The sequence below is a fragment of the Cryptomeria japonica genome, chromosome 5 (assembly GCF_030272615.1).
Source record: "Cryptomeria japonica chromosome 5, Sugi_1.0, whole genome shotgun sequence".
Lineage (NCBI taxonomy): Eukaryota > Viridiplantae > Streptophyta > Pinopsida > Cupressales > Cupressaceae > Cryptomeria > Cryptomeria japonica.
Genome location: NC_081409.1, coordinates 851,976,920 through 851,994,158, shown reverse-complemented (window position 1 = coordinate 851,994,158; position 17,239 = coordinate 851,976,920). Strand labels below are relative to the sequence as shown.

At 36.8% G+C, this 17,239-nt stretch overlaps 1 protein-coding gene across 2 annotated transcripts in view; it reads right to left on the bottom strand.

Annotated features, from left to right (window-relative positions):
* Window positions 1-17,014, bottom strand: part of LOC131069448 (protein STICHEL-like 3) — an 87,640-nt gene extending 70,626 nt beyond the window's left edge. Inside the window, exons 1-4 of one of the 2 annotated variants that reach the window (XM_058004869.2) lie at window positions 16,614-17,014; window positions 12,079-14,737; window positions 9,787-10,006; window positions 9,038-9,499 (exon numbers count right to left, since the gene is read on the bottom strand). In XM_058004869.2, the coding sequence (XP_057860852.2) occupies window positions 9,038-9,499; window positions 9,787-10,006; window positions 12,079-14,172 (2,776 nt within the window). In that variant the 5' untranslated portion in view covers window positions 14,173-14,737; window positions 16,614-17,014. The remainder of the gene's footprint in view (window positions 1-9,037; window positions 9,500-9,786; window positions 10,007-12,078; window positions 14,738-16,613) is intronic. The other variant, XM_058004870.2, reaches the window with a different exon arrangement.
* Between the last annotated feature and the right edge of the window lie 225 nt (window positions 17,015-17,239).

Genomic DNA, 17,239 nt, shown 5'->3' with positions numbered 1-17,239 from the left:
GGAAAAGGTCACAACAGAGAGAAACTCTCAAATAAAAGGATTCATTTCCAAATATTAGGATATTTAAGATATTTTGGAATGTGCACACATATGGGGAGGGAAAGAGTATAAGTTTGACCAAAACCTATGGTTAGCTAGGTGGGTTAGGTTTAGAGGAAGGGTTAGATGAGGGTTAAGGATAGGAGACATGTGGGGGAAATAGAGTTAATTAATTAATTATATGAGAGAATTAGGAGGAAAGGACAAAATGAGTTAAATTGACAAATTATGTATTTGATTTATTTAACAGAAGAAGTGGATTTAATTAATTAAATGATTTATGATTGTCAAATAATTAATTAAAAGAAGACCATAGCATAAAAAATAAATTAATTATCTAGAAAGAGGAAACATTAATTAATGAAATAATGCGTAATTATTTAATTAAAGGCATTCAGGATAGTTAAATTCAATTAATTAAATTAATCAAATTTAGGTGTCTACACTTCCTTTCCTAGGCAAATTAAAAAAGGGGAGAGAAAGTGCTCAATAGTTTTGTTAGAGCCAAAATAAGTAAAGAATTTAGAGATTGAGGTGACTTGTGTCTCCCTAATACAGGAACTCAAGGACTTGTTCTTGCAGGGAAGTTATTTGTAAGAGTAGACGGGTGGCACTTGCAAATTTTAAGCCAGCTCAATATTCTATCAACTATCCTTACATTAGAGATTTGGGGACTGTTGATGTGTGTTTTATGCACATAACATTTCAAAATAAAATACCAAAGTAATTTACCCTCTCTTGAACAAAATCACCTCAAATGCTAAGGGTAAGATCAACTAAAATGGCTCCAAGGTTTCTACATGTCAGGTCTTGATGAGTGGGTAACTCAATGGTCGATGTGAATTGTTGTGTTCACTTGGGGACTTACACAAATGTTAGGATTATCTTCTTCGATCATGAAATATGTGGAATAGGTGTGCTGACAACTTAGGATTTAGCAATGTAGTTCCGGACTTAATTCTTACTAAAAAATGGGCAAAAGGAATAGGGTTCAGGAAATCTATTCTAGGCCTAGGAATGTAGGAAATGATGAACAAATTTAGTGGAATCAAACTAGGCAAGGTCTCACAGACAGGTATTGACACAAGCTTAGTGCAACCGTCTAAGGTATACTCAAGGATTTTCAAACTATCACCATCAAACGTTGACACCATCCAAGTTGATGCTTGTCAAGGGACCCGTAATAGTTGAAGTTAAGCTTACTCAAATTTCTAGTCGATCACACAAAGCGCACTTACCAGTGGCAAGAGGCTAGTGGTATGGATTAAGGATTCCACACAAATATATTCAACAAATCTTTCACTCAATCTAATAAACATGAAAATAAATTCTAATCTAACTTGGAGGAATTGAGAACCATGAATGCAAAGACAACATTTGAAGAGCAAAATCACCAACAATTGAACAATGAGTTAGATCCAAATAGCTGCAGCATATACCAACAATTCTACAAAAACTCTCTCTTACAAATGAGAGACAAGGAGGTATATATAGAGTCTCTTACAAAATGGATGACCAAGATTTAAACTAAATCAAAGGCCAAGATCATGCCAACAAAACCTTAGAATTGCCCTAATTAGGGTTTACATAAAAAATGGTGCCACAAACATATGGCCCAATAAAAAGATACCTAGTCATCAAATAGGGAATCTTCTAGAAGATTCCTCCCTGCATCTCTCTCTCCTAGCATACTACAAGAATCTAGCCAATACAAAATCTAACTCCTCCATGGAAATGCTAGGTAGGGTATCTTGCTGCAAATCAATCACATCCAATGAATCCGAGCAAGCGTCCAAAGTGTTCTCCCAATTTGGCATGAGCTTCTACGAACTATGAACATGAATCAACAAAGAGACCAAATCATCAATCTGACTCTTCTTTAAAGAGCCCAACTGACAAAAATACATAAGTTTCATCTTGTCTCTTAATTCGGCAAAGTGTAAACCACTCGCATCACTAATATCAACACCCAATAACTCCTCAATCGAGGCAAGGATCTTCATCTGAATGTCCTCAATCAATCCTTCCATCTCTGTACAACTCAACTAGGCGTTCTCATAAGTTGATTTCTTCACAACCAATGAACAATACCAGCCATGGAAATCGTACTTGTCTCCACTGTGCACAATGCTCTCGCTGATCAATGTGGACGTAGGAATCTTCTTCAAAGCTCTGAGGTGTGGAATAGTCTTCTCCTGAATAGGCTGGAATTCTTCCCAAACTCCCTCCAAATACTGGATTCTAAACATGAGCCTTGGTGTCCTATCATATGCTTGGACAAACTAAGGAAATCATCTGCCCGTTTTCTTGAACTCTCAATCCACTTCTCCACCTCTGAGAGTGTATCTCTTGCTGCCTCATAGTGTGAATGTAGTCCATGATCAACTACAATAGGGGAAATAAGGGTGGGATTCTCACGCCTTATCCCCGCAATATACTCTCTAAGTCTGATATTCTCTTCTCTGTACTTCTCCTTCTATTCAATTTCTCTATCTAACCTTGCGTTGATCGCCCTAAGGTTATCACCAACCTCCTGAAACTCTTGCTCTCTTGTAGTACGGCCAAGGGCAACTGAAGTAATCTGGAAATCCATTGGAGTAGCAATGCCTATCGTCACACCTCCAATAGGAACAGCCACCTGCGCAATCCGCATTCCTGTCTCATCTCTAGCTATGTGCGACAAAATCTCATCTCTCTTGGGTTATTGCTCCTTATTGCTCCTATCTAGGTAGTCATCAATGTTATCAATAGGCTATACCTCTATCATCTTCTTCTCTTTTCCATACTTTTCATCAGCCAATCAGGAATAGCGGCCATCTCCATACCATCATCGAGACACATATCTCGATCGAGTCCTCTCAATGCCGCAATAACATCATCGTCACCATCAAGATTACTCTTGGTCAAATCATATACCTCATTTCCCAAACTAACCTCCAAAAGGACGGTAGGGGATCCCGGCTGATCATCATTCTCATTTGGTGGAGCAAATGTCGTTGTGGCATGTAAATCCTAAATATTATCTAGTAGTATCACTGTGTTGGAACATTGTTGGGTCTCCTTATTCTGTTTTGTTATTTCAACTTCCTTAATTGATGAGACACTAAGAGGGGGTGAAGGAATGATAGTCTTTTGTTTCTTTTTCTTGACCTCCTCAATCTTCTTCCCCCTGGTCTTGACTCCTCCTGGTGTGTTTTTCCTTCTCTTGGGAGCTTGACTCTCTTTATCTGCATGAATCTTGACATCACTGATAGTCCTCTGATCATCCTCGGAAGTAGACTCTTCCAGCTTCATCTTTTCATAAGTGAAGGAAACGCCCATGTCAACTAACTTATTCATCTGAATATCCACCCATGTACGAGAGAAACTTAAGACCTCTCTCATCAATATCTTTAAATCTATTTCTTCTGATTCTGACCAATTAGGCAATAAGATTGCCTTCTTCATTTCATTTTCATATTGTGGATGCATATGATATTTGTCATCTAACACCTGATCAAGAATGAGGAAAAATCCACACTTCCTCATGAAATCCACTGACATTCTGGACCACATTCGTCTCTTCACTGCCTGCTCGTCCATCAGGTTGGCCCAATAATCTTCTATGTCTACCTTGTGGATGAACTTCTCTCCCCTGATCCTTCCAACTTTCTTATCTGGATCAAATCTCTCTTTTCTTGAAGGTTGCAAATCAATAGAATACAAGCTCCTCACTCGCAATGCTAGCGGATAAGGCAGACTGGCAAACCTCCAATGTCTTCCCAACTGAAATAGGGAATGTCATGCCTGTCCTATGCTTCTATTTCTGAATAAAATCAAACTCTAGAAGTTGTCTCACCACTTCCAACAAGATCATTTTGTCGGAAGGATACCTAGGAAGCCTGTAGGGTTCAAATTGAAACCCATGAATCCTAAGGTATGTGAAAGTGGGAAACTGAATATATCACGATCTATATTTCTCTATTAGCTCTGTTGCCTCCTTGGACAACCTCTTGTGGATTTCGCCTTGCAACATCCGCGTGTACATTGTGAATACATCATTCACTCTCTTATAATCTTCAATTCTATACATGTTCAGCTAGGGATAGCACTCATAACTCCTGAATTGTCCTTGCCCATTCCTGATTTTACCTTTGCATATCAATCCTTTGTATGTAACAAACCGTGCAGGCAAGTATACCAAGTAGGAAGTCATGGCGAATGACTTGGACTACTCTACATTCTTCAGCTGGAAGTCCAAATTGTCACTTATGATTCTAGACCAATTTATCAACGTCCCTCTAAGACAATCCTAGATGAAATAGAACATCCATCCATCGTATATTGCACCCTGCGGCATCCCCATCACTCGATTAAGAAGGAATACTAAGTCACTATATTCCTCTTTGAAGTCTGTGCACATGAGTGTCTTGGGAGCCTTGGAATGATGAAGCTTAGGCTCGATCATCCACTCTTTATTCACTACATTTTTACACGCATCCATCTTCTTCGTGTATCGATCTTCATATTCATCCTTAGTTAAATTCTTCATATCTGCTCCACGTGGAATTCCAAACACCTCAGCAATCGCATCCTCAACAAGGTAGGCAATGACAACACCCTTAGGAGTCTTGATCATTCGCGGGCGAGGATCATAACATCGTGCACACTCCAGGATAAGCTTACTGCACTGTATGGACTGTGGGAATCCAGCAGCTTGAAAAATACCACTCTTCATAATGTTTACATATGCCGGGGAAGGAATCTGATTTCCAACTTTGAACATCTGCTGTCGCATCAGGTTCAGGCTCAGGAAATGCATGTTCGTATCCGCAATCTCCTTCCATCTGGATGACATCTTGGATTCTGGATAGAATCCAATCTCCACAATTCTCTGTTGTTCTCTTCTTTCCTTAAATCCAGACTTCGACATCGCACCTGTACGAAGCTTGAAGTAAGAACTTGGGAAAAAAAATACAATATTCTTAATAAAATTCCTGACTTCTTAATGATTTAGATCAATTAGGGTATGGAAATCAAGAAAATAGTCCACCCTCTAGGGAGATTTTAACAATTTTAAATACAAAGTATGACAAGAGTAGGGTATGAAACCCTCATGAAATCAACACCTCCTTATACTTAGAAATTTTGTGCAAATTATAGTGCAAAGGAGTATACCGGATCAAGAGTGACTAAGGAAAGGCGTGAAAGATTGTGTTTTCACACAAAATTATGTCTGAGAACACCTTCCGAAGTCAACAATGGAGGTCAACAAAGTTTGAAGACAACCTGCAACTGTACAAATTAGCCTTGCAAAATAAGTTGCAATCACCTAAATGTGCATAAATTTGATGGAAAACAACTTAGATAATGAAAGCAAATCAAATCCGGGAAAAATGGTATGGCTGGTAAAAGGTAAATTTTCTGAGGACAAGCAGCCATGGCGAAGTTGCAGACCTGTAACAGCCCTCAACTGGTCAAGTGATTGACTGAAAATGACTTGAAAACTCTCCAAAAGGCAAATCGTTAAGTTTGGAGTTGGCTAGCAATGATAGTTTAAGTCTGAAAATAGATGGACAGCCAACAATGGAGGTCACCCCTGCTGCAATAATGGCTTTTAGGCTCAGATCTGAGGCAATGAAAGCAAGTAGGAAGCAATGGCAGTATCAAGCATGCATGAATCCACCAAAATATGTCACAAAACACTTGCCAAATAGAAATTGTATTTTCCCAGCTATGGCACCACCTTCAAATCTGAAACATGTCTTCAATATGTATGCAATCTGCCAACAATGTAGGTCTGAGAACAGCAAATAACCAACACGATATCAGGGAAAATCTTCAAACTTTGGAGTGTAGGAATTCAACACAAATTGTCTTTCACCAAAATCATGGATTTCACCCAAAAATGGCGAACTTTACCAAAATCGTGGCACATGATCTTCAATATGCACTCCAATCAGTCTGAATCAGGTCTGATAACAGCAAGTTGAATGGCGGACTTGAGGGAAAATCGCAATAAGAATCCTCTAAAATCACCAAAAGTTGCCAAAGTAGAAAGTCGCCACTTAGGAAAAAACCGCTCTCCAAAATCGAAAATCTGAAAACAATGGAATCAATAAACTCCAATGGCAGCAATCAAGTGGATTGCCAAGATGGAAAAATGGAGGAAAAATATAAGTCTTCAATCAAACACCTCTCCAAAACACTTCATCAAAAATCGCCAATAAGAGAGAAAATCGCCCTTGCATGGAGACACCTGGCAAATTCAATAATAAAATAATACTGGACTCCTCTCTTTAAACTTGCTTTCATCACCAATTTTCACCACACAAGCAATGTGGGATAAAACACTTTGTTCTTCTACTTGCTTGGGTGAAATTGATTTGCTTCTAGAAGGTTAAAAGTTAAAACATTAAATGCTTATTGCAAATCATTTAATTATTTTTAAAATTTATTAAATAATCGTTGCTTTATTAAAAAACAATTAAAACAAGGCTCGCTTTATTAAAATATTGCAATTTAAATCAAAATTTGAGCCACTTGGGAAAATCAATCCAAGTAGGAATTAAAAAATCCCATCAAAATCATTTAAAACATCAAAATATTCCCTATAAGGGAAAATCAATCCTAGTCTAGATAAAATTTCCCAACAAAATCCATCAAAATGCACAAAAAATGGGGCTAGGGGAAAATCGACCTCAGTCTGGATGAAAATCCGGACTTAAAAATCACTTCATTCATTCAAACTACCCCTTGGTGGAAAATCGACCTCAATCTAGATGAAAATCCGGACTTAAAACCGTAAAAAATGCTCTCACTGGAAAACCGCCTTTAGTTTGGACTAGGAGTCTGCACAAAAATCCTCGAAACTTGTCACAAAAGACCTGGTGGAAAATCGACCCAGGTGTGGAATGTCATCCGCAATCCTATCCATACTTCCCTGGTGGAAAAACATGGGTATTCTTAAAATTAGTCAAATTTAATGCTTCCAGGGGAAAAACGACCCTAGTATGGATTCACAGTGGTGGAAAAATGGAGCAAGTATGGATTTCAAGGGAAATCCATGTCCAATCTGGATTCTAAGAGGGGAAAACCATGGGTAGTCAGGAATATGAGGGGAAAAGCACCTCTAGTATGGAATTTTGACCTTTTAAACCTTAGAATATAGAATTTCATCCGGAAAATGATGATTTTTCCACTCAGAATCACTTAGAAACTTCGAAACTCAATAAAACTCAACTGTACTTAGGCAAATTTACCAAACAATGGAGCGTAACACAAGGAAATCCATCGGGATAAACCGTGAAATCAACTTGAACAACTCCCTAGGAGCGAGAAAACAACTCCAAAAGGTTTGAAAACACCTTAGCACTTAAAATTACCAATGAGGACATTTAAAAACACATTAACGCTCCAAAAGGGTCTACACTTAGACAAAACTAGGATAATTAAAAAAATGAAAAAATCTCAATTTTCACACACTTGATCCTATAACCTCAAAACCCTAAATAGCACTAGGCATGATCAAAACTCCGAGACTCGGGCACAAGAAACACAAAATTGCCAACTAAGCAGCCAAAACCCTAACCTAACAACACAAAAAGCAGGAAAAGAGGGGGTCCCCATTAGCAATGGGGCAATGTGTGAAAAGGTCACAACAGGGACCTACACAGTAGTGACATAAGTTGGAATGCCATGGTTTATGATTTCAAGATCAGCTGCAATTGAGCCTATCTCAGAAGCTTGGCAGTTTGGTAGTTGGTTTACATTAGTTGCATTTTGAGGTACTATTTGATGTTTTGGATTTAGCAAAAAGCCCAAAAATGGACATTCTACTTTGTGTGTGGTCAGTTTGGCCCCATATCCTTCTTGATTGGCCAAAGCCAAGGAAGAAGATGACTTTTCTGTTGAGATCTTTAATTTTAAATTAATGATCAAAGCCAGTGCCATACATGAAGTGAATTCATTCAAGCTTAAAATTAGACTAACCCAGATAAATCTGCTTTCCAAAAGATTTCTAATATGAAGAATTCCCCGAGTTTCTATTTTCTAGATCAATTCCATACTGGAGAGATTTGAAGTGGAATAAGAGGATATCTTTTTGCAATTGTGCCCAAGGATTTGTATGATCGAGTTAGGAACATGTTTAGTATTACCATCTAAACAGGCAGTGAGACTTGATAAATTAAATCTCAGCAAGTAAGATGTAAAACTATATGGCGGCATTTCAATGATCAAGGGCAGTTACAATTTGCTGTGGCATACAATTAAGTTAGGCACTATAGTTTCAAGTTCAACAACAAAATCCCCATCCACATTTTAAGGTTCTGAGCTTGTTCATGAAGTATGTAGCTCTTTTCAAAGTCATGTTTTTTCATGCATATATAGCTAGACGAGGGTGAACCTAAAATAGTTGAACCTCAACCAGTATGGTCTATGGAGTACGAAATGACGGGTTAAGGGGTGACCCACTATATAACAAGAAATTAATGAAGATCAAAGCCACAATGTCAATTTATTATTAATTTTTTTAACAAAGTCGCTGTAATATACTTCTAGTATGGATAGACAAATTACTTTTCCTAATAATCCAATAGAGAAGTAGATTCCTAGAGCAGTGGCTGTTATTTCCTGAAATGAAGGACGAACAAAACCTCCAATATTCAGAATTTATATCTTACATAACTCAGCATCTGTTCCACATTCTATTAATACTACAATGCAAATGATGATTTACAGTAGAAGGTAGTCTCAAATGTACTATTTTCGTAACGTTTTCAAAGAAATGCATGTTTACAGAGCAAATGCATGAATGCTATATCAGCATTTTTCATAAATAAATAAATAGATTTATGTGTTCTGTACAAGGATGATTTGCTAAGTGTGCTAGAATGTAGTTTCCTAGTACTAATTGCAAAAATCGTGCAGTTCTGACAAGTACTTACAGATCATCCCCAATCTGCTTTACAGTTCACATAAAAATTAACAAACAAACATATCAGCACATCTGTCTCACCATGTAATATGACGTTCTCACTATGTTCAGAAGATGCTATGTCTTTCCTTCCTCCTGCAATCTCCAAAGACTGAGTTTTTGCCACATTTCCTGCATGATTGCTTAAATTAAACTCTCTTGATATCTTAGTAGGAATCCTCTCCCTCATGCCAGAACCACCACTTTCAAACATGGGGGAACCTTTTGCATATTGTATTGACTTGGAATGCTTCTCCAGGTTATTCCATAGAACACCAATTACTTCTCGACCAACTTTTTCTTTTTCCATTGCATATGCTACAGGGCTCTGAATGGCACTGGTTCCTGAAGAAGAGCTACGAAATTTATGTGATGGATCTGGAGCAAGTTGTAGCAAAGCAGCTGTCAACCATGTCGTTCGGTCATTTGACAATAAAAGCTGTTTCTCAGCCTCAGAAAGAGTTCTAAGAGCTTGTCGCAGCCTATTCATCTCTTCTTTAGATACTGCCAAAATTAATAAGTGGTTTCACTCAAATGTTAGAATTTAAGCACAACTTAAATACTTTCAAGTGTTAAATAAATGCAATAAAGTTGTAAGTTGTAACCACTTATCAGAATCAGTATGCATGTCTTTCTAGATACTACCTCTGTACTCTGTGCAGATCTCTTAAATTTGTAATCCATATTTGTGATTTAATAAGATGGCAACTTTAAGAACCATGTTTAGAATATAGTTTGAAAACAGATATTAATCTTAGCACAAACATACTAGTCATTTAAAAATCACTTACATGTATGTTTGTGAAAAAACATTCTCTTGTGTCTTTCTTTATGTAACTTGTAACTGCCAGCAAGAATATCAGTTATTAATGTTGCTAATTGTGACATCAAAGCCAGCGGTTCCACCCCTGCCTCCATGAGCTCTCTCAAACTCTTCACCGTATTCACAGTGTCCGCAGACAAAGCCAAATCAAGTAAGTCTACCAATTTCTCATCTGGTATCAGCCCAACCTGAAAGGAAGTGCAACTAGCGTGTTACAGATGCACTAGTGTATAAAATCCTTATTGGAAGTCAAACAATAAGTGGAAAATTTCAATTGATAATGCAAGAAAATTGGCAATTTTATCAAACACCCTGTCTACTTGATCTTTGAAATGCTCACATTCATCCCAATTACTGGAAACAAAAAACAAATTATTTATGTGATTGGCAATTGGCTTATACCTTGCTAATAGAAAGCATTTATCAGATGAATATATGGTTTTAATCATAAATTAGTTGCATTTCAATTATGTTCAACTTCTCTTGTTTTTTCAAACCTCATTGCTTATAGTCAATATTGGAGATGTTGGATATCTCAGAAGGAAGCTTTCTCTAATAGGTACAGAACTCTATCATGGGCAGCGCCAGATTAAAGTTTTGATGTTTCCAGTCATGCACATTTTGTTCAACGGCAAAGCACAGAAGCAGCTAACTATCCTTGTTAAATAATGGTAGTATAAGCAGCCCAATTACCATTCAACAACAGAATCTTGGTTACACAATAACTCTTGTACAAGATCTTCAAATAAATAGATCTCCGTGAGGATCATCTTACCAACCAAATTTTAATTGAACACATATGGTACACAGAAGGATTAATTGCAAATGTAGTGATTACTGAATAAACTAATCATGACTTTTTAGTTTTCTTGTTCTATAGGCCTACACGTGCACATAATATTTTCTGCTATGTAATAAGCCATCTTTTTTCGCAAGTATATAGTTTTTTTAATGCAACAATGACAATGCACCAGCTTGTATATTCAGCTGACATGTTTGCAGGGACAACCATTTATTGAATATTTAAATATTAGAAATAGTCATGTACCCGCACTACATGATACATTATTCTTATTTAGTTGTTTGCTCTTATTTCATTTTATATTTCAATCTTTGCAAGATTCAAGCATTTTGTGAATTCTTCTCCATGCTCCAAGAAATCTAATGCTTGTGCTTGTTCATGCTTATACATGTTTAAGAAATTTTCTGCTCGTCTTGTGCATACTTTGCAAAACTTCTACATGTGGATGCATATGTTAGCAGCGTCCTACTTGTGCACACTGCATATGTACTTTTCTTCTCTTGTATTCTCTATCATGTGCACTTCATATCAATATGGCAGCAGAGCCATCAATTTGGTTCAAATTCATATTTGTATTTTACTCGTTTGTGATATTTTCCCTTAAGATGTTGTGGTGTAAGGATTCATCATTCGATCCCTAGTGCAGTCTTGTCCAGAGGTTTTCTCATTTCAGTAGGAGAGACATGCCTTCAAGTATCTACCAAGCTGGGATTGAAATTCTATAAATAGTTTAAGCAGTCGAATTAAAAGAAATCACAAACAGAAAGTTGCAATTATTGTCACAGGCCCAAAAATGAGGAGAAACGTTGTTTTAAGAGGAGATGTGACCTTTAAAAGAAAAACAAACACTGAAAAGGGAAATCAACTTAATGCCTTCTCTTAAACTTTTGTCACTTTAACTGCTCAGATTCTGAAAGGCATAAGTAGAATATTGATTCTAAAGAATTTCAAATCACTCATTATCCAATAAACATCTAAACACAAAACAACAAAATAAAAATACCTTTTGCCTCTGTTTTATTTTTTTCTCTTGTTAATAAGAAAAGCTAAATTAATTTGATCTTCACATTTCAATGCCTTCAAAAATATCCTTTTACCTTCTGCCTTATTCATTGTTTCTGTATCTTATTAAGTTTTATTTAATGTTATTAAGTTTTATTTATGGATGTCTGGATATAAGGAAGACTATTCTTTTGGGCATATGTCGTAGTGATTGGAAATGCTTATCTTTTGTATCTTAAAATACATGAGAATGCATAAACTATCAGATAAGGACAATAAACAACTGGAAAGCAACAAACAACTCTACTTCAAGTTGGCATTGCATTTTTCAATGTTTATCTAAGTTTAACAGAAGGATGACTTCTAAGGAAAATATAGGTTATTCTTTGACACAGTTCCTTTGCTGACCATTGCAATAAAAGTAAAGTAGATAATTGGAGGATTACACATACTTACAAGCTCCTGAACCAAGGACAGAGATATCCTTTGCCCCAAAAGACTCAATTGATCAAGTGTCATTTCAGCATCCCGCATGGATCCGTTTGACCTTGATGCAATGAGATTTAACACTTCATTGTCAATTTCTAAATCCTCTCGTAAGGCAATCATCTGCAACTTACTCACAATATCAGTTTCCTTCAATTTTGGAAACAAATATTTCTGGCACCTGGAGAGAATGGCATGAGGTATATGGTCTAGTTTTGATGTAATTAAAATAAAAACTGTATTCCAAGGAACTTCATCAAGAACTTTATAAAGTGCATTCCATTCATCACTGGACAAAATGTCACAATCATCAATTATAAACACTCGATAGCGAGATAATTGAGGATGCATAGCCACATTGTTGAGGGAACTCTGAAAACAATCATATCCAAGTGTTCCAATGCCACCAATTTCCCTTACATGTGAATTCCTTCCAAGACTCTGAGCTAAACATGAATGACACTGTCCACAAGGGTGAGACTGATCCATAGAATGACAATTCATGGCTGCTGAAAAGATTCTAGCACATGAAGTTTTACCTGTTCCATGAGGCCCATGGAACACATAAATTGGGGCAATTTTCCCTTTGACTACAGCATTGATAAGAGCTTGAGTTATCAAATTTTGCCCAACCAACTCTCTAAAAGTCTTGGGAGCATACTTCTGAGACAAGCTCTGATTCCTTTCTTCATATTTAGAAGAACCACCACCCTTCCTATTTCGTCCATGTCTGATATTACCTGTTGATCTGGTTTCTGAATCTATATCATTGTTTTGTCTCACATGTACTTGGTGGTCAGCATAGAGATCCAACTCACCTGAAAACTTTCCTCCCTGTGCATCTGTATCTGCACTTTGTTGAGATGCACTTGGCTCAATCAATAAAGGAAGAGACTCAGAATCTGAATCATAGGACAAGGAAGAGGCATCAGATGTTTCTAATGCAGTAGAAGGCTCGTGATGAGAACTGGAATGGCTTTGTGAGTCAAGGCCTTCAAGTTTTCGAGTGGCTGAATCCGAGAGCCCACAAGATAGGCTCCTACCCGCCATGTCCAAGATACTCTTGCCTCTATCATGAATTTTAGACCACTTCCACGGAATCCCACAGCCCTTTTTAGGAGCATTGCCAACTGCTGATTTCTCATTTCCTGTTTGAACTGCAGACTTATGTGAGTCTGAATAATCTATAGTACTAATCCTTCTATGACCAACAGAATCCAAAGCATCAGATAGACATGGAGTATCATGATGCTGTCCTTGTTTAGGGCTGTGAAAATGAGGTCTTTTGATCCGTTTTAACTTGTACTTTTTGGATTTCTTAACCCCACTAGCTGAAACATGTAAGTGAAACTGAGGAGTTAAATTATCCCTGTTACCAATTGCAGAACCTACCTCTATTTCTTTCTGGACTACATCTTTCTTCACATCCCTCAAAGGCAACCCTTTTCTGTTCAAATTACTGACTTTTGGCTTCCTTGCGAGCTCAGAATCGCTTCTCCACTTTTCATCATTCCATCCCTTTCTCCTTCCTCTACTTTTTAAGTCTCTATTTCTCAGCCTACTATCAGCAAGAGCATTAGCAATGAGTTTCCTTCTTCTCCTTAGTCTTCTATCGTCTTCAACTGAATCTTTCACACCATATCCTGCAAATACAGATGCTGTTTGCCTTGATGTGTCACTTTGAGAAAGTGGTGAGGCACTGACTGCCCTTCTCGGCTCTTTCCTATGATCACCAACAGATGGCTTTATGCCTTGAAGATTATTTAGATTAATTGCACTCTCCTTTTGTAGCTTCTTCATTACAGAGCCCATAATAGGAGAATTCAATGACGGACTTGTAGAGGGGTCCCGCAGAGATCGTGACCGTCGAAGAGTGATTAAATCTTTCATAAGAGAGCTCTCCCCTGAAAATTGCTTATCCAACATGGCTTTTGACTTGTCCATATGCATGTGATTCTTCAAATGAATAAAATTAGTCAAATGTGCATGGTTTCTCACGTGATCTTGGATACTATGATCCCTTTCAGAGAGAACTTTGGAGATGCCACTAGATGCTATTGTCATGATACAAGTAAAACAGCTGTCCTGCAATGAGCAGACCTCCAACGGATCTCAAGATAAATCTGAGAAGAAAATGAGAATACAAGAAAACAAAAAAGATGGGCATTGTGTGGAAGCTGAGAACACAGCCAACCATATATTATAACCATGGCAAAGAAAAGCCAGGCATTCAGCTGATTGACCAAGAACAAATCACTGAACATGTCATTCTATCCATTTGACCTTAATTCGTAACAAATGTCATATGTACCATGAGCTGCTAAGGACCACACTTTATTGCAAAACAATTCATTTCATCACAGTGATAGATAAAGATTCTGATGCTCAGCAGGATGAATTACCATGACCAAACTTGGGAAAATAGTATCCAGGCTATAAGTTGCAAACTTGAATTCTTTTTAGATAGATAATATAAACAAAACAGCCAATCTCGCTTCAAAAATATGATCTGGCAGATAATATTTCTACTATCTCCTCTGAATTACTCAGTTCAAAGATTGCAGCCATTGATAGATCTGTTTTACTCATAAGAATTCACTTTGATCTCCCATTGTCAGCAAATAAGGCACTAGCACAGCAAACAAGATTTCACTAGTAAGAGAATGCTTAAAATAGTCAGAATAACCCTAGGCCAAATGATAATGAAATATCACAAACACTAAAATGGCATAACATTGTTAAAACAGTACAACACAAAATGGTTTACAATATGGGACAATCAAGATTAATACTCTGAAATAATCTAATTATCGAAAAAAAAAGCAGTGAACTGTAAGTTAAGATTCAAGATAACAAGCAGCATTGTGGAACATTAGCAAAGATAGAGCATATATTCAGATTTGATAAACTTAAAATTCATATACCTAATCACAACCCAGACTAAAAGTTCAGACTTGCTTAGAAGTTCAAATTTTCTACGGAATCTCCAGTCTGATCATTTGTCTCTGTAGCATTTAAATCATGATAATTGTAAATTTCGGCTGTAGAAAAAGGAGCTGGGAGTAAATTCATTAGCTTGTAGTTTTCATAACTCCTTGATGAGTGATTCAGGTCCTTGAATAGAATGAAAAAAAGAACTGATCATCCAAGCTCAGAAATAATTCCAATCCAATCAAAATTTAATTGACACTGACAAAAAAGGTCCGGATATTTTCAAAATAGCTCCTGTATCCAATATTTAGGGAAAGTTCTACACAGCAGCCATGCAGCTTAAAGCTGGGTTGTAAACTCAGCAAGAAATGGTTTATAGTGTTAAAGAAAGCTCAGACTAGGGCTTTCATTCAGATTAGAAGGTTTAAATTGACTAACCAAAAAAATTCAATATTCAAAATGTGCACAATAAAGAGGAATATTCTCCTTCTCTCGTTTAAAAAGAAATGAATCTTACATCATTTTATGAGACGAACATTAAAACTTGAAAGTTAGGACACCCATGAGGCTACAAGCAATACCATGGTTCAGAGAAATAAATATAAGATTGAAAAGCATTTCCAGTTCCTGAATCCAGGACAGAAAGTTTCTGTTCATTTGTGATATTAAATTTGGCCTATTCTAAGTTCCCCGAAGTACTTTAAAGTGTTTCAACCTAATCGTATAGATTGAGAATATGCCCATGATAAAAGCTAGAACTCCAGTCCTGAACTTCAGAACAGTGAATGAAATCTCAAAAGAAAGCTAATTTGGAGCATAACTAACGGCCGGAGAATTGCGGTCTAAATATGTGTTCGATAGCATCAAGCTGCAACAAACTGTAGTGATATGGAGAGAAAGAAATCTGGAAAATACCCATTATCGAGCTTAAACCCAACGCCTACACCCAATGGCAGTTAATATTAACTGGCAAAAAAATCTCATGTTGACATCCAAGAAAAATACGTCTTGCAAGCCTAAGACGTTTAAATGTTAAAAGATCACTCCTGAAGACTCCAGAAATGCCTAGCTTGCGTGGAAAGGAATCTCAAACCTCAGGCTCAGCACAAAGAGCAGCCAAAACTATTTCCAAAATCAACAAAAAATCATACTTATATCAGTTGCCCAGGCAAAATAAATTTCAAATGCTTGAAATAAAACATACTATCGTTTTAATCAAGAAGTTTACGAAGAAGCTGAAATCAGCAAATGCTGTTGAGATCAGTTCTCGTATTATTTAAATTGCTCAAAAAATGTAAATGCGCACATTTCCACAATCCAAACAATCCGTAAAAATTCAATCGAAATCGACGGACTCAAAATCTACTAATCTCACATACTGAAATTTTTGTGGTCAAATGAGTTAGATTCAAATTACCGAAACTTGGCTTTCCCCATTAATTTCTTAGGATTATCAAATGGATAACAAATTTCTCCTAAAACTTCCTTCGTCTAATAACCAAATTTCATAGTAGATTAGCAGCATTGACTTTTGAGAAAAAATCAGATTAATTGCTAAAATGGAGGCAAAGTACCTCGTAAATTACTGTATTCTTGTAATTTACTCAACTGAAGCTATATCGGCCATCAAATCCTCGAAAAACTCAAATGCAGAAAAATCTTCGAAACGAAAAGCGCTTATTTACTCTGTTTTTGATGCGTTTGAATCGCAGTTTTCAGTCCGATCAGATGTTTTACGCTTTAAAAATGAAATAATAAAAGACAGACGCCCCTACTTTGCAGAGGACGACAGCTTTATGAATATTAAATACGGAGCACCTCCAGATAATCCAGCGGTCCAAACCAACGGAGACATACAGAGAATTTCCCCACTGCCTTCACGATGATCTCCGTCTAGTAATTTTTTTCATATACGGTAATATAGAATAATATTAATAACTTCAAATTAAAACGAAATAGCCTATATAATTATAAGCATTAGATAATGAAAATAGAAAAAATATAGGTCATGATCTAGACGAGCAATCACTCGGCTCATAAATATTATTATTTTTAATTCCTGCCGAAAACTATTCAAATATTTTTTTGCCCGGCACTTACGTGGCATTCGAATGATCAAACAGTTGAGATTCTTTCTGTTTAAATATTTTCACACTCCCGCTGTTTCCGCACAAAAGTGAGATTAAAACACAATGTGACA